The sequence below is a fragment of the Rhinatrema bivittatum genome, chromosome 6 (assembly GCF_901001135.1).
Source record: "Rhinatrema bivittatum chromosome 6, aRhiBiv1.1, whole genome shotgun sequence".
In the NCBI taxonomy this organism is placed as follows: Eukaryota; Metazoa; Chordata; class Amphibia; order Gymnophiona; family Rhinatrematidae; genus Rhinatrema; species Rhinatrema bivittatum.
Genome location: NC_042620.1, coordinates 182,310,526 through 182,338,477, shown reverse-complemented (window position 1 = coordinate 182,338,477; position 27,952 = coordinate 182,310,526). Strand labels below are relative to the sequence as shown.

The 27,952-nt window shown below is 45.8% G+C and overlaps 1 protein-coding gene across 6 annotated transcripts in view; it reads right to left on the bottom strand.

Annotated features, from left to right (window-relative positions):
• Positions 1-584: 584 nt before the first annotated feature.
• LOC115093880 (STE20-related kinase adapter protein beta-like) overlaps positions 585-27,952 on the bottom strand; it is a 79,839-nt gene continuing 52,471 nt past the window's right edge. For all 6 annotated transcript variants that reach the window (XM_029606264.1, XM_029606268.1, XM_029606265.1 and 3 more), the window contains 6 exons: positions 27,011-27,134; positions 21,740-21,911; positions 17,986-18,090; positions 14,693-14,931; positions 10,783-10,825; positions 585-860 (listed from right to left, as the gene is read on the bottom strand). In XM_029606264.1, coding sequence (XP_029462124.1) covers positions 717-860; positions 10,783-10,825; positions 14,693-14,931; positions 17,986-18,090; positions 21,740-21,911; positions 27,011-27,134 — 827 coding nt within the window. In that variant the 3' untranslated portion in view covers positions 585-716. The remainder of the gene's footprint in view (positions 861-10,782; positions 10,826-14,692; positions 14,932-17,985; positions 18,091-21,739; positions 21,912-27,010; positions 27,135-27,952) is intronic.

Genomic DNA, 27,952 nt, shown 5'->3' with positions numbered 1-27,952 from the left:
CTCCCTCACCCAGTGCTCACTTCCTTTCTTGTTTGTTTAAATAAATGTATTTAGAAGTAAGGCACTACAGGCATGCACGTCCTTTGTACACAGGAAGTGGCTACCAGGGAGGACAAAGAATAGCTGCAAGGACCAAGAGTGATGCTCTTGTGTCTCCATGCTCCAGTGACCAGATTCCTTCCCTGCGTCTGGATCAGCACCAGTGTGGAGAGAAAAGAGGGGCCAGCAGGCTGGCCAGTCGATAGAAGAGGAGAAGGAGGAACCAGCAGGAGAAGCCAATCGCTGGTCTTTTAGCCACCTGCAAATTTGGCTTGGCTCCTAGATTTAAATACAATTTTAGCAGCCATTTTTTATGGCATTTCCAGTTCAGAGAATTTCACAGGAAACAATTAGAATTAAAAGTGGTCAGTTACTGCAAGTGGTAGGTCCACTGCATAAAATTTGGTAATTTGGTTGAACAAGGAAGAAAATCTTTGAAACACAGTCTCTGCTCTGCAGTGAATCTCAGAACTTCTACAGTAGTTGCACTCTGACAGTGCCTCCTTCTTTGACCCAGAGATGGTTCTTAAAAAGTCTAACAGAAATGTTCTCCAGTGCTTTAGTTGTATATTCAAGCACACCTCTGGTGTATACTCATCTAGTATAGTACAGGGAAATCAAGTGAGGAGCTGCCACTGCATTAGTACATAGGAGGTAAAATGGTTTGAAATATTCCTCTAAAATTCCCAGTCCATATGCTCTTCACCGGGAGCAGTGCTGCCCGACTCCTTCCAAGGGACCTCTCCCAGAATCTGTGTTTCCTTCTGCAGAATGGTAAGAGGCAACAGTGAGAGGAAGGAGCCCGTTGTTTGCTCTGTTACCTAAGAAAGAAGAAAGGAAACCACGTAAATGAGTATTTCCAAGAGGGCTTGCGAGATTGAATTCTATCACATTTCACTAAACTCAAAACTTCAGCACCCTTGTTAACAAAAGTGAGTTAAGCATTAACACACCAAAATATGCACTATTTACCACAGGCCCCATTATTTTCGGTGGAGCCTGTTTATGGATAACTCACATTTTGGTGCATTAATGCACCTTTGTGAATACAGATGTACGTTACTAAAGTAAAACTACTGTGTCATTAAGTTGCAAGTCTTTAGGCAAAAAGGAGACCAGACCTTTCACATCATATCTGGTCAGCACATCAGTAAAAAGTATGAATTTTAACTGGTCTCAAACTACAACTACTATATGCTGATGTTCGGTTTCATGCCTGTATCAAGTTGACTAACATAGTAACTGCATTACTTTTATTCCCCTATCATAAAACAGAGTCCAGTAAGATTGTAACTGTGGGGTGCTTGCTGTCAGAGATTATGTATGAAAGAAAGAACAATTTGGCTCTGCAGCAGTGAGATCCAGAAAGTCAGGGCAGGATTATCCTCATGGAACTCTATGCTGTTGCTGAAAGTATGCATTCGCAAATCAAGCTGTGCTGTAGAAACCCAGGAACATTCCAGCTCACAAAAGAACCTGAACGCTACACCTTATTCTGTACAGCAGGAACAATCTTGGAAACGCTTCTTCCACAGCTGTCCCTCCCTGACAGGTGCTGCCAAACTGCTGGCTACAAGTCTAGAACTTGAAATGTCCAGAGTGTTTCTAGCCAAGCAAATATATTTTATTTTTTTCAATAAATTTTCAGTCCTCGTTTAAGAGTTCTCTCAATGTGTTTATAGTACATCTTCGTATTTTATACCCTAAGAGGCTAAAAGAATCCTCTTGGACATCCGTAAATTTCCATTCTTGGATTAGTTTCTGGAAGAATATATCCATTTGTAGATTACCATGTGGAGAGGTTGTGGAAATATCTTCATACCCTCCTGGAAGAGGTGATAAAGACAAGAATGGTAATGGAATCAAAAGTGGCTAGAGGATGGAAATGAAGAAATGGGGTAACCTGTGCTAACTTTAGGTGTCTTTGGTAAACCACAAAAGAAAACACCTCTCAGTAGTCAAAAGCACAAAACAGGAGGTGAACAACATTATTCTTTAAAAAAAAATTTTCAAAACATGATGACCAGTAAACCCCAATCCAAAAGGAGAGCGGTATCAGAATGCTAAGGGACTGTCTCTTGCCTGCAATGGCCTTCAAACAGTCTCAGACAGAAGCACACATCATCAAATCATTTACCAATCTCCTTTATTATAAGCTTCCAATATACTAAATAGGCTTTTCCTGTACGTACCTGGATCAGTCCAGACTGCTGGGTTTTGCACCCCCTCTAGCAGATAGAGACAGAACTGTTTTTAAAACAAAACTCCGCCTTATATAGGAGAGTCCGGCAGTATTTCTCTGTCTCTAGCAGATGGTGGAGGTGCAAAACCTACAGTCTGGTCAGAGTTTTCATTTTGGGGAGAATTAGTCAGATTAGTTGATAGATTTTTTTGTCTGGTTGGATTTAGGAGTTTGGTTCTTTAAAAAAAAAAAAAAAAAAAAAATAAGTGTTTCCTGTGGTCCGCCTCCCAGAGGGTCGGCAGGCTCTGCAAGGGCCATCCCCTGCTGTTTTGAGGCAGCTGCCAATGAGGGTTGAGGACCCTATTGCTAACTTTGGGCAGCGTGGGTGCGATACTGGGGAGCCCGGCTCACTCCACACAGAAAGATCAGCACCCTGGACCATTTCAGGCAAGTCTCAATTTAAAAAAATAAATAAAAAGTTTGAATTTTTGCTTTCAGTTTGGTCGGGCCATCTCTCCCTCTCTATCTCTCATCGCGGGGAGGGGGTGGGGGTGTTTCGCCGTTTTTTAGGTATCGGGGGGCGGGCTTAAATTTGATTTTTCTGTGAATTTTATTCTGACTGGCTCCTCCAATGCCGCGGTCGACCGCATGTTGTGCGTGTGGCTCAGCCCGCATGCAGCTCTCCCGGGAGGGATTGTGCTCAGCAGGTTAACCGGGGGGGGAGAGGGATCCTCCGGTGCAGAAAAGGTAAAAACCGTGCAGAAATACAGGTTGCCGCGAGTTCCCTTGATGTCAGCAGGGGCTGTTCAGCCTGCACTAGATCCCTTTCAATTAAGCTCAGGAACAGAGGCCATTTTACAGTCGTTCTGCTCTGCTACTCAGGCAGCCATGGAGGAGGGGTGTTTTCCTTCTCAACATTCTCCTCAGCCCAGGCTCCCTGAGGACAGGGAATCGCTGCAGCCTGCTTCTCCTGGCCCGGAGGTCAGTCTTGAGGGGACTTCTGATACCTCCTCTGAGTCCTCCATTATTTTTTTGCATAAAGCGTTTAAAGCAAAGAAAGCAGGGAAGCTGCATGAAGGGGGGAAGCCTGACCCCCTAGAGGTCAGGCTTTCAAGCCCAAGCCTGTCAAGCCCAAGCGTCCCCTCCACACTAGGGGTCCGCAGGGGGATACGGATTATTCCGGGCTGGACTCAGATCTCGGAGATCCGGATTCCCAACCCCAGATCCCGCATGGAGCGGATGAGCCGGATCCAGACCTGCAACAGGCAGAAAGAGGCTCCCAGGCAGTGGAGGGTGAAGACCCTAAGGTGGTACGCCTTTTTCGTAAGGAGGAATTGGCACTGCTTATTCCAGCTATCCTCACTGAGCTGGGTATCGACAGCCCTCATGAAGAATCCTAACTCGGTAAGATGGATCCTGGGTTGTTGGACCTGAGAGGTCCTACTACAGCCTTTCCTTTTCATTTCTCAGCTACGGATTTGTTGTTTCGGGAATGGAATACCCCGGATCTCGGATTGAAAGTCAGTAAGGCCATGGATAAGCTATATCCTCTGCTACAGGAGGCCTTAGAGATGCTGCAGGTCCCTAAGGAGACACGGCGGTGTCTGCTATCACCAAGAAAACCACGATCCCTGTCACAGGAGCAACTGCGCTCAAAGACCTACAGGACAGAAAGTTGGAGGTACAGCTCAAAAGGATTTTTGAGGTCTCTGCCATAGGGGTTCAAGCGGCTATTTGCAGTAATTTTGCTATGAGAGCCGGGCTCTGCTGGGTACAGCAATTGCAAGCCAATGCCGATGTTGCGATCCTGCCCGCGAGGAGCACGGGCAGGCTCTTACCTCCGCGGCCAGTCGGGCCGCTGACACTGTTTTCCCTCGCAGCAGGTCTGCCGCCATCGCCAGGCTCCTCCCCGGCTGTCTCCGATCCAGCGCGGCCGGGTCGGGCCGCTGGGAGCTCCCTCATGCCGCTGGGGACTGTTACTGCTGCTCCTGCTTCCCCGAATCAGCTGGGGCCGTCCCTGCAGCTGTTTCCACGAGGCTGGGGTCTTCAGCCGGCAGGGAGGCCATCCCTGCTGGTGCCTGCTGCAGTCCGGGTCCTCGCCCGGCAGGGAGGCCGTCCCTGCCGGTGCCTGCAGCCTGCTACAGCTCCCAGCTTGTCCTGCAGCCAGTCCTTCTACAGCTTCCTGCTTCTGTCTTCACGGCGGGGAGCCGCTCCAGCAGCCTGCTCTTCGTCCAGCTTCAGGGCAGGGCTGCTCCGCTCCTGCCTTGCTTCCTCGGCCTTCCACGTGGCTGAGGACGCCACCAGCTTCCAGTTCTCTCTTCTCCCAGCTTCCTAAGGCGCGGGCGTGTGCCTCTCTCCAGCTTTTCAAGGGCCAGCCAGGTGTGGCCCTCTGCTGAACCTCCCTGGGCGTTGTCCTCTTCAGCCCTACAAAAGGGCTCAACGTCCATTCCAGCTTTGGCTTTGCAAGGAATTGGTCACTCCTGGGATCCTGCTGTCCTTCGCTCCAGGAGACGTCCTTGTTCCAGCACTTCTTCAATATCCTGTGTTTCCTGTTCTGTGTTGGAGCTCCTCGTCTTGTCTTCTTGTCTACGTTCCAGTCCTGATGTTCACCTGCTGTTCCTGATGTCCGTGACCCAGCTCTGATGTTGCTTCTCCTGACCCTGACATCCGTGATTCCGCTTTGCCTTCCTGAACCCCTGGTTCCTCATTCCTGAATCTTCTGTACGCTTGGTACCTCGCGGCAAGCCATGTCGTGGTCCGCGACCAGCCCCACGGGTGGGCTGAGTAGGGTGCTTCATGATGCAAGCCTTGTACCTTGTTCTTGAGTCTTCTGAAAGCCAAGTACCTCGTTCCTGAATCTCTGAAAGCCAAGTACCTTGTTCCTGAATCTTCTGTACGCTCGGTACCTCGCGGCAAGCCATGTCGTGGTCCGCGACCAGCCCCACGGGCGGGCTGAGTAGGGTGCTTCATTATGCAAGCCTTGTACCTTGTTCTTGAGTCTTCTGAAAGCCAAGTACCTCGTTCCTGAATCTCTGAAAGCCAAGTACCTTGTTCCTGAATCTTCTGTACGCTCGGTACCTCGCGGCAAGCCATGTCGTGGTCCGCGACCAGCCCCATGGGCGGGCTGAGTAGGGTGCTTCATGATTCAGGCCTTGTACCTTGTTCCTGAGTCTTCGGAAAGCCTAGTACCTCGTTCCTGAGTCTTCGTCTGTGCCTGAGTCTACGTCTGTGCATCCCAGAACCTCGTTCCTGAGTCTATGTCTGTGCCTGAGTCTACTTCTGTGCATCCAAGTACCTCGTCCCCGAGTCTCGTCTGAATCGCCATGTTCCGGTCTCCGCTGCTCTGGCCTGCCGCTTCTTGCCGTATCCTGCGGCAGGTCCGAAAGGGCTTGGAATGGTCGGAGGACTGCTCATAAGATCATCATTGCATTGTTGGTCTTCCGAAGCGTGCAGGTCCGGAGGAGGGTCAGTGTCTCCAGTCTTCAGTCCAGCCTCGCTCCTGTCCAGCCCATGCTCGGGCATGCCTCGCCTACCGTGGCACCTCTTCGGAGTTCCTCTGGGGTCGAGCCGTGGTCCATGAACACACATCTCTTGGTAAGTGGGACCGCTCTCCTAGCGCTCCACAACAGCCGGCTTCTCAGAGGAGGAAGCTACCCAGGCTAACAGTTTGCAATCTTTGGTGGCTTATTGCCTTCCACGACCTCTTACGGACATCAGCCAGGTCCATGGTGTCGGCGGTCTCCGCCTGGAGGCTCTTGTGGTTAAGAAACTGGTCAGCGGACATGTCGTTTAAGGCTCAACTGGGCTCTTTGCCTTTTAAGGGTAAGCTGCTCTTTGGAAAGGTCTTGGAAGATATGATTCAGTCCCTGGGAGATAATAAGGTGCATTGTTTACCGGACAGAACTCGCTCGCGAGGTTCCTTTTTGTCCCGTGCCAGATTCAGAGGTAATCGGTGGTACCGGCCAACGAAGGCGCCCACTTCTTCCTTTCGTAGGGGCCGAAGAGTCAGCAGACCTGGTTCGGTTCAGCCTTCCTCAGGGTCCAAGTCTTTTCACTGAAGGGGCACCGGTCCACTCCTCTGTGCTGGAGGCAGGGGGCAGACTGTCTCTGTTCTTCAAGTAGTGGGCCAAGGTGACTACAGATCAGTGGGTGCTGTCCGTGATAAACAAGGCTATGCTTTAGATTTTGCACGGCGGCTCAGAGATTGGTTTCTCGTCTCCCCCTGCGGGTATGCCGCAAAGAAAGCAGCGGTGCGGGAGACGTTGCAGTGGCTTCCACAGTTACAAGCCATAGTCCCCGTTCCTCCAGAGGCACCAAGAAAGGGTCGCTTCTTCATTTACTTCGTGGTGCCAATGAAAGAAGGTTCCTTTTGACCCATTCTAGACCTCAAGAGCGTGAACAAATGTCTAAAGGTTTATCGCTTTCACCTGGAGACTCTACGGTTGGTCATTGCTTTGGTAAGAAAGGGAGAGTTTCTAGCGTTGCTGGATCTTACGGAAGCTTACCTGCACATAGGCATCCATCCAGACCACCAAAAGTTTCTTCAGTTCTGTGTTCTGGACCAGCATTTTCAGTTTCGGGCTCTACCCTTCGGTCTGGCAACCGTGCCCAGGACATTCACCAAGGTGTTGGTGATGGCGGCAGCCCATCTCTGGAGGGAAGGGCTCCTGGTTCATCCCAACTTGGACGACTGGCTGATTCGAGTGAAATCGGAAGCACTGGCCAGGGATGCGATTCACAGAGTACTACAGCTTCTGCAGTCGCTGGGCTGGGTAGTCAACCTCTCAAAGAGCAGGTTCGTACCCTCTTAGTCCTTGGAATATTTGGGAGCGCTGTTCGACACTCAGAAGGGATGAGTTTTTCTTACCATGGAGCACATCTTCAATTTACAAGACCAGGTGAAAGGCTTGTTACTCAAGAGTACTCCCAGGGTCAGTGATTATCTGCAGATTCTCGGGTCCATGACTTCAACATTAGAGCTGATGCCCTGGGCGTTTGCTCATATGCAGCCCTTGCAGTACACATTACTGTCCCGTTGGAACCCAGTGTCCGAACTGTTCCTCCTACCTTTGCCACTTACAGAAGCGGCGTGGGACAGTCTAGCGTGGTGGCTAGTGACAGACAATCTATCCTGGGGGTTCCTCTGGAGGTGCCCGAATGGACAGTGGTCACCACGGACGCCAGTCTCTCTGGCTGGGGAGCGGTGTGCCAAAGGAGATCAGTACAGGGCCTATGTTCTCCCGAGGAATCTCTGTGGTCGATCAATCGGTTGGAGACTCAGGCAATGCGATTAGCGTTGCAAGCATTATGTCCACTTCTGCAAGGGAGAGCAGTCCGGGTGTTGTCTGACAATGCGACCACGGTGGCATACATCAACCACCAAGGAGGAACCAGGAGCCACCCTGTGGCTGTGGAAACGAGTTGGTTGATCAGCTGGGCGGAACAACACTTAGTCAGCATCGCGGCGTCTCACATTGCAGGCGTGGACAACGTACAAGCGGATTTCCTCAGCTGGCATCATCTCGATCCCAGGCAATGGGAGTTGGCGGACAACGCCTTTCAGCGCATATGCGTAATGTGGGGCAGACCCAGCATGGATCTCATGGCAACTTTTCGGAACACCAAGGCTCAGAGGTTCTACTCTCATCGACGAGAGACAGGAGTGAAAGGGGTAGATGCCCTGGTTCTACCCTGGCTCGTTGACGTTCTTCTGTACATATTCCCGCCTTGGCCGTTGATCGGCAGAGTACTCCGACGGATAGAGCATCATCCAGCACGAGTAATTTTAGTAGCGCCGGAATGGCCGAGACACCCTTGGTTTGTGGACATTCTCAATCTAGCGTAGGCAGGTCTGCTACGGTTTCCAGAGGTTCCAGATCTACTTCACCAAGGACCCATTTGTTTGAAAGAAGTCGATCACTTCTGTCTAGCGGCATGGCTTTTGAACGGCACCGTCTAAGTGGCAAGGGTTATTCTCCTGCGGTAGTTTCTACTCTCCTCTGGTCACGTAAAACAGCCACTAATCTCGCGTACGTTAGAGTGTGGAAGGTTTTTTAGTCCTGTTGTCTAGAACGGGACGTTTCGCCAACCCGAGCTTCAGTGTCGGATATTCTGTGTTTTCTTCAAGATGGTCTGTCTAAGGGCTTATCGTGCAGTTCCTTACGAGTGCAGGTAGCAGCTCTTGGTAGTTTGCGGGAGTCAGTACAAGGCGGACCGTTGGTGGCACATCCGGATGTAGCACATTTCATTCGAGGAGCGAAGCATTTGCGACCTCCGATTAAACAGCCTTGTCCATCTTGGAGTCTGAATTTGGTGCTTATGGCCTTGTGTGCTGCACCCTTTGAACCTCTAAAGAGGGCGACACTGAAGGATATTACCTTGAAGGTCATTTTTCTGGTCGCCATTACTTCGGCTCGTAGAGTGTCGGAACTCAAAGCTCTTTCCTGCCGGGAACCCTTTTTGAGGATCTCCGATTCAGGAGTTTCTTTACGAACGGTTCCTTCTTTTCTTCCGAAGGTGGTGTCTTCTTTTCATGTCAATCAATCAGTGGAGCTTCCAGCCTTCGGGGATCTAGACCGGTTGGATCCTTTGTCCAGGGAATTGCGGAAGCTGGATGTTCGCAGGGTGTTACTGCAATACTTGGAGGTTACTAATGAGTTTCGTATGTTGGACCATCTCTTTGTGCTATGGAATGGTCCTTGATGGGGTCACATAGCTTCTAAAGCTACCATTGCTCGATGGATGAAAGAGGCTATCAGCTCGGCTTATTTGCTGCAGGGTAGATCTCTTCCAGTTGGACTCCAGGCTCACTCTACTAGATCACAAGCAGCGTCCTGGGCGGAGAGTCATTTAGTTCTCCACAGGAGATCTGTAGGGCAGCTACATGGAAGTCCCTGCATACTTTCACAAGACATTACAGATTTGATGTGCAAGCTGCAGAATCGGGAGGATTTGGAGAAGGTGTGCTGCGAGCGGGCCTCTATGGATCCCATCCCAGATAAGGACAGCTCTGGTACATCCCAGCAGTCTGGACTGATCCGGGTACGTACAGGGAAAGGAAAATTAGTTTCTTACCTCATAATTTTCGTTCCTGTAGTACCACCAATCAGTCCAGAGTCCCACCCGAGCGGAGTTATGCAAGTGGGGGAGAGCCTGCTCATTTTTCTTTCTGGAGAGATTTGGTTTGATTAACCTCGAGTGGTTCTACAAGTTCAGATCTTCCAGGGGTTCAGTGACCCGGTTGTAATTATTTTCTAGTTCAAGAGTTAGTGTATATAGTTATGGTATCTTATGGGAGCCATCATGCTTTGTCATTACGAAATACTGCTGGACTGTAGGTGGCACTCTCCTATATAAGGCGGAGTTTTGTTTTAAAAACATCTCTGTCTCTATCAGCTAGAGGTGGGGGCAAAACCCAGCAGTCTGGACTGATCCATGGTACTACAGGAACGAAAATTATCAGGTAAAAAACTAATTTTCCTTTATTTGAAAATCAGCAAGAATCAAAAATTTAGAGTCCAACTCAGAAAAATACAATATGGATCGTGTTTTGGCACAATTATTGCCTTCATCAGGGGTTACATAAGGTTATCACATCCTCTCTACAATGCACCCCATGTGGGTTGAAACATGGCGATGAGCACACTTATCACTTTCCCTTCCCCACCCACCCCTTATCATCATCACCTTTCCTCTGCTACCCTTCGTCACAATCATTGCCTTCCTTTCTACTCCTTGGGATCACCTCCATCCCATCCCTTCCTTTTTCCAGGCACTTCCTCTTCCCTTTTCCTCATTGCCTGGCATAATCATTTCCCTTCTCCTCCCCCCCCCCCCCCCCCCCCCCCCCCCCCGGCGACACCAACGTCTGTCCCTTCTTTCTCTCTTATCTCCTGGCATCACTGCCTTCCCATTTCCTCCCGCTAAAGCTGGAATCACTGCTGTTCTTTCCCTGCCATCCCCACTTCCCTTCTCTTTCCTCCTTTCCCAGCATCACTGTCACACCCTTTCCTGACCTTACCGTCTTCCCTTTCCTACGTGGCATCAGCTCCATCTAGAAAAAGGAATCAGGCTGTCAGGACTCTCTCTGCTGAAGTCAGGGTCCTCAGGGCTCCCATAGAGATCTGCCAGCTTTGCGCAGTTCTGACTTCCGCAGAAAGCTGGCAAGGGAGATGGCAGCAGCAGGTAAAGCATGATGCTCATTGGTGCCTGCTGGGATGCAGGGGAAAGATAGAGGATGACTTTGGTGCTGGCAGCAGCTATGGCCTTCTCCCATCTTCTTCTCTGCAGGGGACTAATATTTTGCACTGCACCCGAGGTTCTCCTGTGGCACAACGAATGGAACTTCTGCTCTAGTGGTAAGATAGTGTTTCACATACACTTTAAAAGGCCTAGAGAAAGTGTTTCCTCCTCAAAGTGAAAAGTGATAGTGTATGCTTATTTTATACTTTTTCCCAGAGCTAGAACGATTGTCAGTATAATAACTTTTACAAGTACTATCTTCTTTTCATCAGATTTTTCTACAGGCTGATCTTAGAAGAAGACCAAACTGGTTAGCTCACCTGTTTAAAGAAAGTATGTGTCAGCAAACTGCTCGCTGATGGCCTGGAACACAAAATAGAATCTGTCATGAAAAGAAAGTCACATGGGAAGAGCAGTCTACTTCTTGAAAAAGTTAAGCCCGCAGGAGTACGCTTTAAGCAGCGATAGAAAAATATTATTATGCATTAAGCTGGCATCCATGCACAGAAGTGTCAGAAATCGGACTGCATGGAACACAGAGAAGCAGAATATGATGGTAAATCAGGACTGTAAGGCCCACCCAATCTGCCCAGTTTACTTCCTAGTATAATGTTTTAGATCAGGGATAGGCAAATCCGTTCCTGGAGGGAGACAGACTTTCAGGATACCTACAGTGAATACGCAAGAGGCATTCTTGCATGCCTTGCCTCCGCTGTATACAAATAGACCTCATGTGTATTCATGCGGGATATCCTGAAAACCAGAAATGGCTGTGGTACTCCGGGACCAGAGTTTCCTCCCTCCTTTCTTAGACCCTAGCTAACCTCTGGCTTTCCCCTCACTGCTTTGTTGCTAAGGATGCTCTGCTGTTTTTGCCTCCACCAACTGAACTGGGAGCCGGTTCCATTCATTCACCAGCCTTTCTATGAAGAAGTATTTTCTAACATTACTCCCAAGTCTTATCTCCTTGAAGCCTCATATCCTGACCTCGTGTTCTATAACTTCCTTTCCACTTAAAAGTATTTGCTTTTTATGCATTGTATATAACTTTGAAGTATTTGGATGTCTCTCTCGCACTGGCCCAAAGTATGCCAAGAACTCAGATCCAAGGAACAGACCTTGCTGAGAACATGGTCAAACGCATAACTTAACTTGAAAAATAAAACACCTAAACAAAAGTAAAAGAAGGTAGCACTTTGTTTGTTAAGAAAAATGTTTCTTATTTTTTTTCTATTTTAAAAGAACCTGAATCACAAGAGGCACAGTCCTACGGTCCAAAGATAGATTCACATGAACCCCTGCACCTAAGAATTCCATTCTCTTGGGGTTTTAACATACAGTTTTGCAGTTTGCAAAACCTGTTGCCAACATGGCCCTTACACGGCATGTGTTTTTCATATGAAGATAGACACCCTTCCTTCACCACTGGGAATACTGGTGCTCTGACCGATGTCTCTAAGTTACTTCAGAGACCAGAGGCAATCAATCACAGGTGACAGAAAGATATAGAAATAGTTCCATTGGTCTTAGTTGCCACCAGCCTGATTCAAAAAGAATTTCCAAGCACAATTCAATATGCTGCCTATATATATTACAGCTTTCGAGCTCCAGAAGAGGGCTCTTTAGCACAATGCAAGTGTTAGGCAGAAAATTTGAATGTTTAAGATCATAGCCAACATACCCTGCGCCTTAAGAGAGAGGTTCATTCTGGTCATTGTATGTGCAAAACAAACCCATCTGGAGACAGAAACTGGAGCGAAGACTATTCCTCATTCCTTTCCCCACCTCAATTCAGCAAAAGACTGCTACAAGAGGAGGAGGTATGGTAAATATTGCTGTGATGTCTCAGTTAAATTCCCCAGCAGTCATGCTTTGTGGGAATCACTGCTCAGGGAGTGTAACAGAATTAATAAAACGGAGTACTCCTGGTAACAGGTTCGGTTGGTTATGGGCTGCCGTGTGTACCAGCTTTTATGAAATCAATCCACTGAGGTGTCCCGCAAAGTGAAATTGCTTGCCGTGCTTGTATTAATAGGTTTTGATGGTTTATGGGCTTGGGTTTGCCTGGAATTGCGTTGGATTGCCTCTTGAAAGGGTGGTGTGGTTGCCGTCTTGATCAGCTTGGATAAAGAGCAATCATAAATTGTAGGGGAGACCCCCTTTTTTATTTTTTATTGTTATTGGACTAACTCGGTACTTCTAGGACCAGCGTTTGAGGAATACGCTCCCTTCATCAGATCCGTGCAGAGTCGAGGGTGATGTCCTGAATATACAGGAGGACAAGTCAATTCTACAAAGCCTTGTGCTGGTGTAGGCTTAGGATTCACTCTGCTCAACAAATGGTCCTTTTTCTCAAGGGAATTTTAATTGACCACTACCTTATGATGATAAGATGGAACGTCCTCTGAATTATTTTTTTTATGTTTTTCCGTGTGCTGACTATGGAGCGAATATTATAGATCATGAATTAGAATCTAAAAACGGAAGGGGCAAACAATGGAAACCACCTCCCCCAAGCTCTCATGAAAATGATCTGCCCCCACCTTTCTGAAGATCATGAGCACCGCTCTGTTATTAATCTCTGTGGTCCTAAACCGGGCTTTTCCTTCCTCGGTAGGTTCTCGCTCCTTGTCACAAAGAGGGGAGGGGGGGGGGGGGGGGGGGGAGTTGATTGCTTAGTGCAGCTCATTTTAAAACACATCGGAGAAAATTCTGTTTTACTCAGCGCATAGTTAAGCTCTGGATTTCTTTGCCAGAGGATGTGGTTACAGCAGTTAGTGTAACTGGGTTTAAAAAAGGTTTGGCTATTTTCCTAGCGGGAAAATCCATAAACTGCTGTTATGGTAATTAATAAGCAATAGTAGCTTGTGATCTATCTAATCATTAGTTTGGGTACTTGTAGCCTGGATTGGCCACTGTTGGAAACAGGATACTGGGCTTGATGGACCCTTGGTCTGACTCAGTATGGCATGTTCTTATGTTCTTCTTATTTTAAATGTACCATGAACAGCATCTAATTTGAATTTTGGTTTTCTTGGTGTCTCTCTTATCTTGCTGCTCTCTTTGGAGCATTTCCTAAATCATGTTTTATGAAACTTCAGTTACAATAGAATGGAGGTGTAGCCTAGTGGTTAGAGCAGTGGGCGGGAAACCAGGGTTCAAATCCCACTGCTGCTCCTTGTCACTTCACCTGTACCTACAAAGTACCTGAATGGAATCCACTTCTGAAAGGTGAAAAATAAATAAAAATATAGCTCTTCTTGTTTTTTGGAGGACTGATGAGAATAATTTAATTTCTTTGCAGATGACATGTATAAGGAGTTTGTATTGCTTCACAGCAGGGAAATCTTGTGCACTGACACCATATGTCTCAGCTTTGCAGATTTAAAGCTGTTGACAACAAACCTTCATTTCTAAGATATCAGGCTTTTCCATATTGGTTACCTGCATCAAAACAGTTTGCTTTTTCACTTCCTGTGACTGACAGCCATGGACATTGCCACCAGGGGCAGTTCTATAATGAGGCAGCTGCTTCAGGTGGCAAACTTTGGAAGAGGCAAAAACTGCCCCCCCCCCCACCTCAACTCCTCTAGCGGCCGCCTCATCCTGCCACCAAAACAACAAAGGACCCGGAGACCTCCAATGGATAGTCCTGGGGGAATTCTGTGCTACTGCGAAGTGCAGAATTTGCACAGAATTCCCCCTCCCCCTCCCGTGCAGCCGGGGTCTCCTCCATCTCTGTACAGAAAATGGCAAAGATGGAGGAGACCCCGGCATGCCACGAACGGAGTACGACCTGCTCGCGGCAAAGATGAAGGCCCCGGTGAGTATGTTAGCAGGGGCGGATGGGGGGGCAGAGGGGGCACCATCTCATCCCTCACCTCAGGCAGCAGATTGCCTTGAGCCGCCCCTGATTACCACCAAAATAATTCAAGACTTTTGCAAGCTCAGATGGCCTCTCTTCTACCCCCACTGCTCTTTTTGCTGCATTTTTTTAAAAATTAGGTATCAATAAATTATTTTAAAAAATCATGGAAAATCAGAGAATGATTTCAATTTTTATGATTTCAGTTTGCAAGTCCACTCTTTTAAACCTCACACTCAAAGTGTCTGAATGAGTATTAGGGTATCCATATTATATATCTTTAAGAAGTAACCACTATGTTATACTAGCAGCCCCTATCTTTTATAGTGCATTTTGTAGCTATGTAGATATCATGTAGTCATTACCTTTTTTCTGGGTCCTGTTGCAAGCAGATTTCTACCAAATTGTAAAAAGCAGGAGAGAAAGTTGATGTGGAGGGGGTATTCGCTCTCTCACTGGTGTGGGCAGTATCAGAGACCAGCTCACTCTCTCCAATGCCTGAATCCACTCCCGATTGAGAGTTCTTCAATCTTGATTCCTCACGGGGGAAGGTATTAACATCCAACGGGCAACAAATGGGGCCCTGCAGCTTCTGCAGCAGCATCTGGGAGAACAGAAAGCAGCATAATAACGCCAAGTAACCCAACACTTCCCAGGAGGATCCAATAGTTTACCCTGTCATCTTTAAGCTAAGTAACAGATAACTGAAGTCCTGTCTTCAGAGGGTACAACAAAATTAGCACTGAAGTAGAAATAAAATTCAGTGTGTCCTAGGGATTCTTTGTCCAGAGCAAACTGAGATTTACCTTTTGTTTAACGATTTTTGTCTTTCCAGCATTAATGATGCAAAGTGCATGCATTAATATGTTGAGGTTTTTCTCTTATATATATATATATATATAAATATATATATATATATTTTTTTTTTAGCTTTCTCACATGTGGGAATTTTAGTTTTTAGTTTTTTGAAACCACTTCGCTTGCATTTAACTTCCATTCTCCAGTGCAGTCCATTCTCTAGTCCCAGGTCTTTGGGAGCTTTGATCAGGTTTGGTTTTCTGAATAATCAAAATATGCAAATATAGCTTAGAAATATTCATTGGGGATATCCCAAAACTAAAACACCTGGTTAAAGATCCTCTGTGCTTTCTTGAATTCTGTTACTGTTTTGGCTCCTGTTACAGTTTACAGTGCTGCTTGACCTGATAATTCTTTTAAGGCACTAGGAAGATGGGAAGGGATCAGTCACTTGTCTTTTTTATTTTTTAATATTCAGAAAGCCAGTGGGCAGCAAAGTTACCCAGAAAACTATCAGGGTAACTTCAGCCGAGCATATTCAGTGGACCTCTTCAGCAGGATAACTTCTCTGCTTACTGACTTACTGAATATTGACCTTATAGTGTTATTTCAGTATCCTAAAATATGTATATCAATGGAAAAGAATTGTGGTTGCTGTGTTAGTACTTAAAAGGGAACTTTAGGAGTACAAAAGAATGGAAAACATTTGAAATAAGGATGATAAAATATTTTGAAAAACACATAAGGACTTAATATGGACAGTGGTTTTTTTCTCATCCACTATTAGATTGTTATTTATTTATTTGATTTATATTCCACTTTTTCAGGTACTTCAAAGTGGATTACATTCAGGTATTGTAGGTATTTTAGCTGGATAAAACTTATCTGGATAATTATAGGCACTTTCAACTGTAATGTTTTACTGTTTATTCACCTTTGGCATTCCCACTCTCTCCACCTGTACTGAGCTGTAATTTTCAAAAGGAGTTACACATGTAAATGTACCTACTATTGTAGTAATTTTCAAAAGCCATTTACCTGCGTAAAATGCATTTATGTGGGTAAATCCTATGGACAATACAAAGGAATATATTGTAGCAATTTTCAAAAGCCCACTTACTCGAGTAAAGTACATTTACACGTGTAAAACCCATTTTTAAGCATGTAAATGCTTTTGAAAATTAGGCCCTTAACACGCACATGTATGCTCCTAATTTTAAGTCTTTACACAGCAACAGCTATTCGTGCATTTTCCTTAGGAATTGTCAGCTTTTACATGCGCTAGTGAGCTCATTTTATAACATGCGTGTGTGAAGGAAATTACCAGTTTTACCAATTAGTCCACCAGTTTGCCAAGTCTATTTCTAGGTCATCAAGATCCCCTGGTTCTTTAGCCTGCACTCCCCCAGACTCATGGCTATAAATAGATTTATTTAGACTTACACCTGATAAATAGCAGAAGTAAATATGCGCAGGTATGAGCCCTATGTGCACTGCGTTTGCAGGATATAAAATCGCAACTTACATGCATAAAATGTTGGCCCCACCCTGGAGCACTCCTGACCCACCCCTTTTTTACATGATCAAAGAGATTCTCACATTGGTACTTGCGCGCGTACGTGCAAAGTTTATAAAATAGCCCTACTGCACCTAAGTGATATTTGTGTGCACGTCTGCGACTTTTTGCGCACGCATCTCTTCTAAAATTTACCTTTTAATTAATACTATAGTAAATGATAACTTTCAATGCAGCGGACTCTTTAATCCTCCTTTGGCTTTCTAACCTTCAGTAGCTAAGAACAGTGCAATTCAACAGCAATATTCAACAGGAATTTGATCGCAATGAATCGATTTTCAATACTAGGGTGGGAGCAAGATGAGAAGTACTGAGACAGTCTTTACAAAATACAACAAAATCAGTTAAAACATCAGATGGAGTAAACAGTCCAAATAAAATCAGTAAAATTTTGAGAAAAGATATTAGTGCATCTCCCAGTACACTAGTGTCTATGATCACTATAACACTACCATCACAATTTGTACTTACTAGCAGCTTTGTTGGCAGTTGCAGCAGTCAGCTACATTTCAGGTAATGGATGTAGTTTTTCCTCTCACATTTATTGTGAGAGGAAAAACTCCATGCACCATGTCAACTGCAACCAAGTTAACCCCACAATCAATTTGATAAAAGGACTACCATAGTCCATGAAACAAGGCTTCTCAAATCTGTGCTGGTGACCCAACAGCTAGTTGGGTTCTCAAGATCTCCACAGTGAATATGCATGAGATAAATCTACATACACTGGAAATGTAATATATGCAAATTTATCTCATGCATACTCATTCTGGTGATCCTGAAAGCCCACTTGGCTGTAGGTTCACCAGGACAGGTTGGGAAATTCTGCGATAGTTGATTTTATCAAGTGTAATAAGTACTCTCCCAAGAAGTATAAAATCTTTAGTACCCTCCCAAAAGGAGGGAGAACACAAAGATTTTAGTGCTGCTCAACATACGCACAGTGCTGCATACGTTGAACAGCACTATCGACGTAATAAGTAGTAAGTAAAGTCATGAAAAAATCATTAGTGACACTATCTACAGTGCAAATTTTGGATCAGCTTAGACTTTGCTGTTCCCTGATAATCAGCATGACCACCACCAATTTATTAATAAAGTCTGAGCGCCAAGGAGTGAAAGTGCATGGATAACAATTTATCTTTTTACCCCAAAAGATGGCTCTTCCAGAACGAGGTTAGGGCACTGCCACTATCACATGCTGTACATATATAAAGCACATTTCCAAAACACTAAACTCGCTTAAAAAAAAAGAATCTTAAAAAGAGGCATTTAAGGCATTACCTGAGTCCGCTGCAAATCCTGAAAAGGTACACGCCCTCTGGCCAGTTCACAAGCAGTAATTCCTATGCTGTAAATGTCAGATTTCACATTATAGCCAATCAAATCCTGTACAAGAGAGCAATACATTCAGAAACTGATTCATCCAGGGCCTGATTCAAAATTTTAAAAAGGCAAATAGGAATCTGAAAAAAAAAAAAATTGCAGTCCCAGCTTTCATCAACATACATGGGTCACTACAACGCCAAATTCATTTACTAACAGCAGTTTAGAAAAGATGTTTATTTTTGACATACACACATCATATGTATTCATATGGGGGAATGGGGAGTTGGGAAAATATTGATATGAACGATAAAAGACGTCACAAGTTTCAATGCGAAAATGTTGGAGAACATTTAATACATTGTTCTGTATCTCAACAAAATGTTAATAAAAACTGAATTAAAAAAAAAAACTATTAAAAAATTAATAGTGGATGAAAAGCCATAGCATCAAAAGAAAAAGAAATCACATATTAAAGGCTAAGTTTATAGCATGCCCTTTGGGGAAAATTCATAAACCTGACCCCACACAATGGGAAGGCCTCATTGTAGGGATAAGTCACATGAAAAGGTCCGATTTTTCTCCTATTCTGCAGACAGAATTTGCTTACTATTAACATTTTTATGTTGTGTTTGGCGGTCCACAGAATGGGCCCACAGACCGCCACTCTTACCTCCAGCCCCGTGCCCTCAGCAAATGCCTCCGCTGGGGCTGGCCCCCGAATGGCCGCCGCATCTCAGAGGCCTCCGCAGCGGAAGGAAGTGAGACGCCGGCTCTGACCCTGGGCTTCTCTAGACGCACGCATGTCGACTTCCTGCAATTTAAAGGGCTCCCCTCCTATTTAAGGTTCTCTTTCCGTGTACTCCCTGCCTCAGCACTAGGTCGTCTCTTCTGAGAAGTTCTTCACTCCCCACTTCTGTTCCTGGCTCCTGATTCCTGCTGTGTTCCTGAGTTCCTGTGTCTAGGTCCCAGTTCCATTAGCTATCTGGTTCATCTTGAGTTCTTGTCTTCCTCTGCCTCCAGTGACCCTCCTTGCTTCTATGGCCCCTCGTCCTTTTTGTTCCTCATTTCTTCGGATTGAACTTTGATGCTGCTTTACCTCCGCCTGCCACTGACCACTGCCTTTTTACCGTTTTTGACTGAACACCGCTTGGCCCACCCTTTGCCTGAACCACGACCCTGAGAGAACTCTGCTCGCCTTGATCACAGCCTGAACAGACTGATTGCCTGACGCCTGCCTGGACTGCTGCTTGACCTGACTCTGCTTTCCTCTATGCTGGCCCCCATCATCTTCCACATGACAGATCTTCTCCCCCACAGAGGCATGCACCTAATTCCAGCCAGTCCCAGCACCCGAGGGCTCAACCTAAGGGGAATAAGGGCTGGTATTAGTGAAACTCCAGCTGGGCCTCTGCTTCAGCCAGCTCTGCCAGCCAATGGTGGGGACCTGCAGAGCTCCTCCTTACAGGTTGCGCCATTTCCCATTTGGCCCAAGATTCCACTTCTGCAACATTTTATATTACAGAAAAACACTATGGAGCAAATTTTCAAAGGAGGTGGGAAGTGCTGAGCACCACCATGCAGAAGGTCCCTAGTTCGATTTCCCCATGTCAGGTCTTTTGCTCCCTGGGTTGGCTGGTGCTGGGGATGCTGCAGCGGCAGCCTCAGGGCCCTTGAGAGGAAGGGAGTCATGGTCATTGCTCGGGGGTGACACCTGGTGGCCAGACACAGAGCCCAGGATTGCAGGGGCCTAGAAGGAGCCCTGGTGCAAGGCCCCTGGCCCAGGGCCATCACTGCAATGATTGAAATAAATGTAAGTTGGGAGGGGATTAAAAATAGAGGGAAAAAATCCCCAGGTAGTTACAACTGAAGACTCCTGGCACCAGGAGACCAGTCCTGGTTCCAACTGAGCTAGAAGTACAAATGAGCAGGAGAAAATTGCTGTGTTAAAAAAAAGCTGCTAATCCTTATGCCCTAGCTTCATTGCAGTTGTGTCATCATACTTCAGGAGCGAGGCATGCTTACATTCAATAACCAAGGTAACACAGAAAGTCTCAGGAAAAATGGGACAACTCATATTGATGGTTCAGCGACAAATAGAATCAAATTAAACAAAAAAAAAATTGTTACGCCCGGTCACAGACGGCTGCGACCACTGTTACTCACCTTATGCCTTCCCACTTCGACTCCTCTGGGGAAGATTGGCGGCCTCCACCAGCTAGCGCTGGCCTGCATGCCCTAGTTCCTGGGTCTTCCCGCACGGCATGGACGCTGCCGACCGCCATCTTGCCCTGGGAGTTCCTTAGGCGCACGTGCCCTCGGGCCAGTCTTATTCATGTCATGGCGAGAACCTCGGGGGCATCCCCCCACGGATGACATCATTTCTCATGCACATTTAAGCTGGCTGGCCCTGCCTGCCTACGACTTGGCAACGAGTTCCCTTATTGCTGAATCTGCTCACTCCGTACCTGTGTTCCAGCTCCTGCTTCCTTGACGAGAGATATTCCAGGTATCCGCTACTCGGAGGCCCTATCTCGTCTCTGGCTATCCACTTCTCAGATGCCTTGCTTCTTGGACTGCTACTTGCCCCGGTCCCTGGGGCTTCCTCTGGAACTTCGCTCTACTACATACAGTGAATACCCCACTCCGCAGACCATTGCTGTACCAACGCTACTGCAGACCATCATCGGTGTACCCCGCTCTGTGGACCACTGCCTTACCAACGCTACTGAGGACCCTCATCGGTGTACCCCACTCTACGGATCATCTCTGTTCATCTCTACAGAGACTTTCTTCTTCACTCCCCACTCCGCGGGCATTGTCACTCTGTTTCTTTAATAAAAAGACTCAAGGACATTCTAGCTAGACCGGACGTCAGCTCCCTGTGCTGACGCCCTGTGGCTCCACCCACTGGGGTCACCAGCTCTAGCTCTTCTGCCCTCTCCTCTCCACTCTCTCTCTCCAGTACATGCTGCTCTGCGCACTCCTAGCTGAGACCTCGCTTCCCGACGGTGAGGCTCATGGTGCTTCTCCCCGTGGGCGGTACCATCTCTCACCTCGGCCCAGGGCCCATATACTCACATATCCTAACAAAAATATAGATCTCCAAGAGTATAACCATGAATCTACAAATGAAAACTGAAAAAGAGAAAGGTATCCAAAATAGGAAAAATTTCAAAAACAACTGCTAAATGGGACTTTACCTCCCAGAGCATTAAATGAAAGAAAAAACAAAAGACAAAATTAAACAAGCAAGCAAAGAGAATAGCAAAGCGTTCTATGAGCCATATTAGTCTTGGAGAAACCGTGAGTCTTTGCAGATTGCGATACTTTCTAAAAGACCAACCAGAAAGATGATGCAGTACATGAGCTCTTCAAAGCCTCTCTCCATGAAGCTACACACACATTAATGTTGCTAGCAGTTAGAAGCATGTCCATTTTGTTCTTCAACACCTCTACAGGAATTGCCTCAATTAATCCTATTAATCCCATCCATTTTGAAGCTGATCTGCACTGTAAAATGCTTTTCCCTGGTATTTTAAGTACATTCACTCTTGAACAGTTTCAATCAAATGTCTTCTAATCTTGCTCTCACACAAGTCATCATAGGCACATCTTAATTATATAAAATTTAGGAATGTTACAATACCGCCCCTTCACACCAATCTTGCAAAGTAAACCTTCATTTTTCATGGGCTATAGGTTTTCTAACCTGTCTCAGTAGTTCTGGACTCAGCCATGGAAGCACAGATGTACTGAAGTTTGGGAAATCGTACACAACCTTGGACTTTTGACCCTTGTTGACCATACTATAGAGACGATTCAAACCAGACAGAGAAATTAGGCCTTCACCAGATATCAGAATGTGGCTACCTTTTACATTCCTGAAACAAATAAAGAAGAGGCATTTATTTAAAAATTATTTATCATTACAGTGGATTACATTTATAACAACTCCTGTTACAATCTGTAGGCTTATATGGTCAATATGACATCTGCTGAACACATTCATCACTCTGCAGCTCCTCATTACCTATGCTCTCGTTTCACTCCTTACACCCTTCCTCATGAACTTCGTTCAGCGGGCAAGTCACTCTTATCTGTGCCTTTCATCTGCGCCGCCAACCCCTGACTCCATGCTTCTCACTTTGCTGCGCCGTATGCTGGGGACAGACTTCCTGATTCGGTTTGTCATACGCCCTCTCTGGCCATATTCAAGTTCAGTTTACAAACTCACCTTTTTGAGGCTTTTAAATCCTAAGCACGTCCCTACAATAAATATACTTCCCACTTGTTCATCAAGTATGTTTGCTTTGACTGGATCGTAAACTCCAGAGAGCAAAGATTGTTTCTTATGTATCTTTATAGCACTGCGTACATCTAGTGGCATTTAAAAATGATAATTAGTAGTAACAATTTAATTTGCTGTAATAAAAAAGTGTGTGCATATAAAACCTGAGACCAGCATTCATTAATCACACAGAGGCTTTTCCAGGTAACGTTTGGAATTGCCTGGACAAAAATAATCATAGTACTTGAACTGTAAAGTGCCTTAAGCTTGGATTTGGAAAAAGCAAGTAATTAAATCTAAAATCCACATCCAAAAGTACTGAAAATTCCTCCTCTCTTCCTGGCTAACTTTTGTCCAGGTAATAATTACCTGGAGAAAAAGAGGCAGTGTTGGAGGCATTCTGGAAGAGTGTGGTTACATTTTAGCTGGTGAGTGCTGATATCCAGCCCTAGCCAGATAATGTTAGCCAGGGAAATCTGGTTGGAAAAATACCTGTCCTTTATCCAGGTAAATTTAGCAGGACGCTTATCTGAGCAAGTTCCCCATAATATCCAGGTAAAGTTATCTGATTTTATGGCGGGGTATAAAAGTTTTAAAATAAATAGATAAAATACAATAACTTTACCCTGATAGCTTTCATGCTCTCCAGCCCCACCGTACATCATCCTAGCAATGAATTCTCACACAAAGGGGCGGATTTTCAGAGCCCTGCTCGCCTAAATCCGCCCAAAACCGGGCAGATTTAGGCGAGCAGGGCCCTGCGCGCCGGTGAGCCTATTTTACATAGGCCTACCGGCACGCGCAGAGCCCCGGGACTCGCGTAAGTCCCGGGGTTCTCCGAGGGGGGCGTGTCGGGGGCGGGCCCGGTCGTCGCGGCATTTAGGGGGCGTGGAACGGGGGTAGGCTGCGCGGCTCGGCGCGCGCCAGCTATACAGAATTCATAGCCTTGCGCGCGCCGATCCGGGATTTTAGTGGATACGCGCGGCTCCGCGCGTATCCACTAAAATCCAGCGTACTTTTGCTGGCGCCTGATGCGCCAGCAAAAGTACGCCTATTCGCGTTTTTTGAAAATCTACCCCAAAGAGAGGGTAGAAATGGACTTTTCTAGTCATATACAATGCTTAGAAAAGTGTTTCAGAAAACTAAGATTTGTCACCAATGTTCTGAAAACATTCTGTCAAATCCATAGGCATTATCCTACATTTGTAAATTCATCATCAAACAACATTCAGAACTATGTGCACTTGTGCATCTATTCAGGCATCCAATTCTAGTTACTCTAAGCTGTGTTCTTATCCACAATACATTAATGCTAGTCCTTTAGCAAAATTCTCTCATTTATTTATAACATTTGGGTTACATAAAATTGTAGAAATGTGCAAAAATGTAATATCTGAACAATTGTTGTTTCTGCTCACTACTTAAAACTATTTTGGAGACCAGCAACACATTGCCCACTACAGTGGGCAAATGTGCTTCACCCAGAATTTGTGTACTACTCACAGAAAACAAAACAATAAAATACTATTAGAAATATACGTTCATATTATCAGAAAACAGAGTAACAAAAAGTCAACTGAAATGTTTATCAGTATATACCATGCAAGCATCAGAGAAGGGGGGCAGGGAACAGTTATATCTATAAAATACGTACAGCTACTATTAGAGGCCTCTCTGAGCTGGAAGAACTGAAGTCCCGCTTAATGATAAGAAAACTACAAGAATAAACATTTCTGATCATCATTCAGAGTAATTAAATGTGGTAAACAAGGCCTAGTATGGTATAAGAGTGCCCATTCCTTCCCTGGAATTATGTCATACGACCATTAGAGGGCACGCCAAAAGAAATGGAAGGGAAGGAACCTGCTTGGAAACTGGAGACTCTGGGAAATGTAGTTCCAGGTAGACAAGACCTGAAAAGACAGGTATGGCCAATGAGGCAGCTGAAAGAGAAACAAACAGAAACCAGAGAAGAAGGAGCTAAAAGACTGCCATGGAGACCGCACTCTGAAAGCCACTCAGGGGGCTGAGGCCCACCAAAATCAGGATAACCTGAGTGCCAGCTGGTAAGGGGCAAACTAGGAAGAGGCTGGAGAAACCCACCTTGTGGGGCTTTCGAAAGATGGCACTGCAGCATGCAAAGGTCTGGCTGGCTGTTTACAGAGAAGCTGTGTTCACTGGGGAGCAAAAGCATCCAGAATATGAAAGGAAAATTGGTTCTTACCTGCTAATATTTGTTCCTGTAGTACCACAGATCAGTCCAGACTCCTGGGTTTTGCCTCCCTTCCAACAGATGGAAACAGAGAAAAACTTCGCATGCACTACCTCTTAACCCGGTGTGCCACCTATAGCTCCTCAGTATATTTCTGTTTCCAGCAGATGGAGGAGGTGCTAAACCTGCAGTTCTGTACCTAAAGGAAAAAAAAAATAAAGGAAGAAATAGAAGAGGATAGATTAAGTGATATTCCCTCCCAGGAGGTTGGGACCATCCCTCCTAGTTTTTCAAAGGAGGATGAGTAGGGGTTGGGGACCCTTCATAGTTCGCTGACTCACGCCAGGGGTGACAGCTGGTGCTCCGGTTCCCTCTCCTCAGGAGACTTGGGAGAAGCCTCTGCCAACTTCAGATAAGGATATTAGTTGCTGTTTCTTGTCTGTCTTTTCTAAAGTTTATTTAAAAAAAAAAAAAAAAAAAAAAGGGAGGAAGTAGGCAAAGGAACCAATAGCCTCCATCAACCAATGTGATATAGTGGCCTTTGACGCTTTCTGACCCTTTTTCCATAGCACAAAAAGGTGATCAGACAACCTAAAACTGTTCATGACTTCAAGATACTGCAACAAGGCCCTTCTCACATCCAGGCGTCTTAATTCCTTTGCATGAGATCTACCACGCTCTAAATTTGAAAAGGCCGGAAGCTCCACTGTCTGAATTAAGTCGAATGTTGAAATGACCTTTGGCAGAAAAGACATAACCAACTTCAGAGAGACTCCAGAATCCGAAATACTCTAAAATGGTTCCCTACATGATAGGGTTTGAAGTTTAGAAACCCTTCTGGCTGAACAAATCGCCACCAAGAAAACCACCTTCAAAGTCATAGCTTTTATAGTGGCCCTCTTAAGAAGCTCAAACAGTGTTTCACACATACCCTTTAGGACCAAATTAAGGTTCCAATGACGACACATCTTACGAACCATGAGGTGCAAATGCTTCACCCCTTGGAGGAAACGTACCACATCTGGATGCGCAGCCAGAGTTGTTCCATGAGCCTTGCCCCACAAGCAGCCCAAGGCCAACACCCGCACCCTCTTCCCTGCACCATCGTCTCATCCACGCATTGAAACTCTGGAGCTTTGCCTGCCTCTGGGGACCTGCACGTGGAACAGGAAGCATTTCAGAGAATGCCACCCTGGAGGTTCTGGATTTCAGCTTCCTATCTAAAATCCTAAATTTGGCTTCCAGAACCTCTCTCCCACATTTTCCTATGTCGCTGGTGCCCACATGTACCACGACAGCTGGCTCCTCCCCAACACTGTCTATAATCCTATCGAGGTGACGCGTGAGGTCTGCCACCTTCGCACCAGGCAGGCAAGTTACCAGGCGGTCCTCACGTCCACTTAATTAAGAAACTGAAGGTTTAAATGCCTCAGTCTGTTTTCAATAAATTCTACCCTTCTATTAAGGATCCCACATTCTTGAATGAGAGAAGCATTAACAGACTGCAAAGTTTTAATATCTTTCTCCAGGACTGTAATCCTTACAGTCACCTCTTGATATTAAACAGCAAGGTCAGATATTAAGGACTCCAACCTATTAAAGATAAGATTCACTTTCATTGAGCATTCTGAAAGGGCTGTCTCAAACTTCACCATAAGATCCCATAGTGTATCCAACGTTACCATCACCAGTTTCTTAAGCAGTAAACTCTCTCCGGCTGCTGAGTGATTCAAAGGCTGGGATTCATCCCTGGGTCCTCCAGATCGAAACAAATGAATCCTCCATTGTTGCCCCAGAGAGCCCCCATGTCTCTGAAAGAACAGTGTTTGCACCACCATCCTCCGAAGCTCCCTTTGATGCAGCGCTGCCAATGATATCCGTTGCTCCGAGAGGAGTGGAGCCATGCTCTGCTGGCGGTAAGCTATCTTCTAGGGAGGTAAGAGATGCTTCTTCACCAGCTGATACCGGCACTGGGACCAAATTCCCCCATGACAGAAATAGGAGCCATGAACTCAATGATAGAACGCTGGTCCAGGGAAGGTAAGAGCTCAGAGAGGAAAACCTTGACCTTTCCTTTCATTTTAGAAGGCATAATTCAAGCAAGAAACGAAACGCAGGAAACATGCAGGGCTCAGCAGAGAGCATGGCCGCATCATGCCACCATCTTGTTCCACTCCCCTGATACACCAAATATGAATGATTTGACCTTAGTATCTCAGGAGAAGTGGATCTGTGGTATCAATCTGTGAAGTAACAGACTATGAGGAGAAAGACATTTGTGCTGAGCTGTGGGGGTTTTTTTTAGGAAGTAGTACTGTATTTTCCTGTATTCTTGTGCAGCTTTACGCCTCTCCTTGTCCTGTGGAGTTCTTTATGTGACAGTCATCAGGAAATCATTAGGAGACACCAGAGAATATGACACCAGACCAGACCCGCTACTGCACATGGTCATTTAACTATACACAGCTCCTTCCTCATACCTGTGAATGTAGCCATTTTGGTGCAAATAGTTTAATCCTTTCACAGCTCCATATAGAATGTTTCCAATTAAGGCCTCGTTCATTCCTTCTGGGAAATAGGTTTTCAGGAGATGACCTGCTGAGCCTAGGGGGGAAAAAAAAGTAATCTTTAAGTGTGAAATTTTGAAGAACTCAGGTTGTCTGCAAGGTGCACAGGCACGCACTTACTTGTTAGAGCACACTGCAATCAATTTTGAAAAGGAAAAGCGTCTGCATTTCCTTCTGACAAGCAGCAGCCTCCAACTACGTGTGCTAAAATCACCCACCTACTTGGCGCTTGCTAGTAGTGTGGGTGGCAGAACAGAAGCAAAACAGCGAATGTGCATTTGCCGACTGAATGTATGGACACTGTTTTACTCCCCAACCTTAACACCCCTTCGGGAAGGACTCTCTAACTCAGCTGAAAGTAAGGGCAGTATGGAAGCCTGCACATACTTTTAAGAACATAAGAATATGCCATACTGGTTCAGACCAAGGGTCCATCAAGCCCAGCATCCTGTTTCCAACAGTGGCCAATCCAGGCCATAAGAACCTGGCAATTACCCAAAAACTAAGTTTATTCCATGTTACCGTTGCTAGTGATAGCAGTGGCTATTCTCTAAGTGAACTTAATAGCAGGTAATGGACTTCTCCTCCAAGAACTTATCCAATCCTTTTTTAAACACAGCTATACTAACTGCACTAACCACATCCTCTGGCAACAAATTCCAGAGTTTAATTGTGCCTTGAGTAAAAAAGAACTTTCTCCGATTAGTTTTTAGTCTGTAAGAGGAGAGAAAAATTTTTTTTTAAAGAAAGGCTAATTTTCCCTGATGAATCACTATTTACCCATGGGAATGGCTTTAAAAATCACCCTCTAAATGTTAAATTGCCCCTGAATCAACCCTGTGCCACATTTTTTTT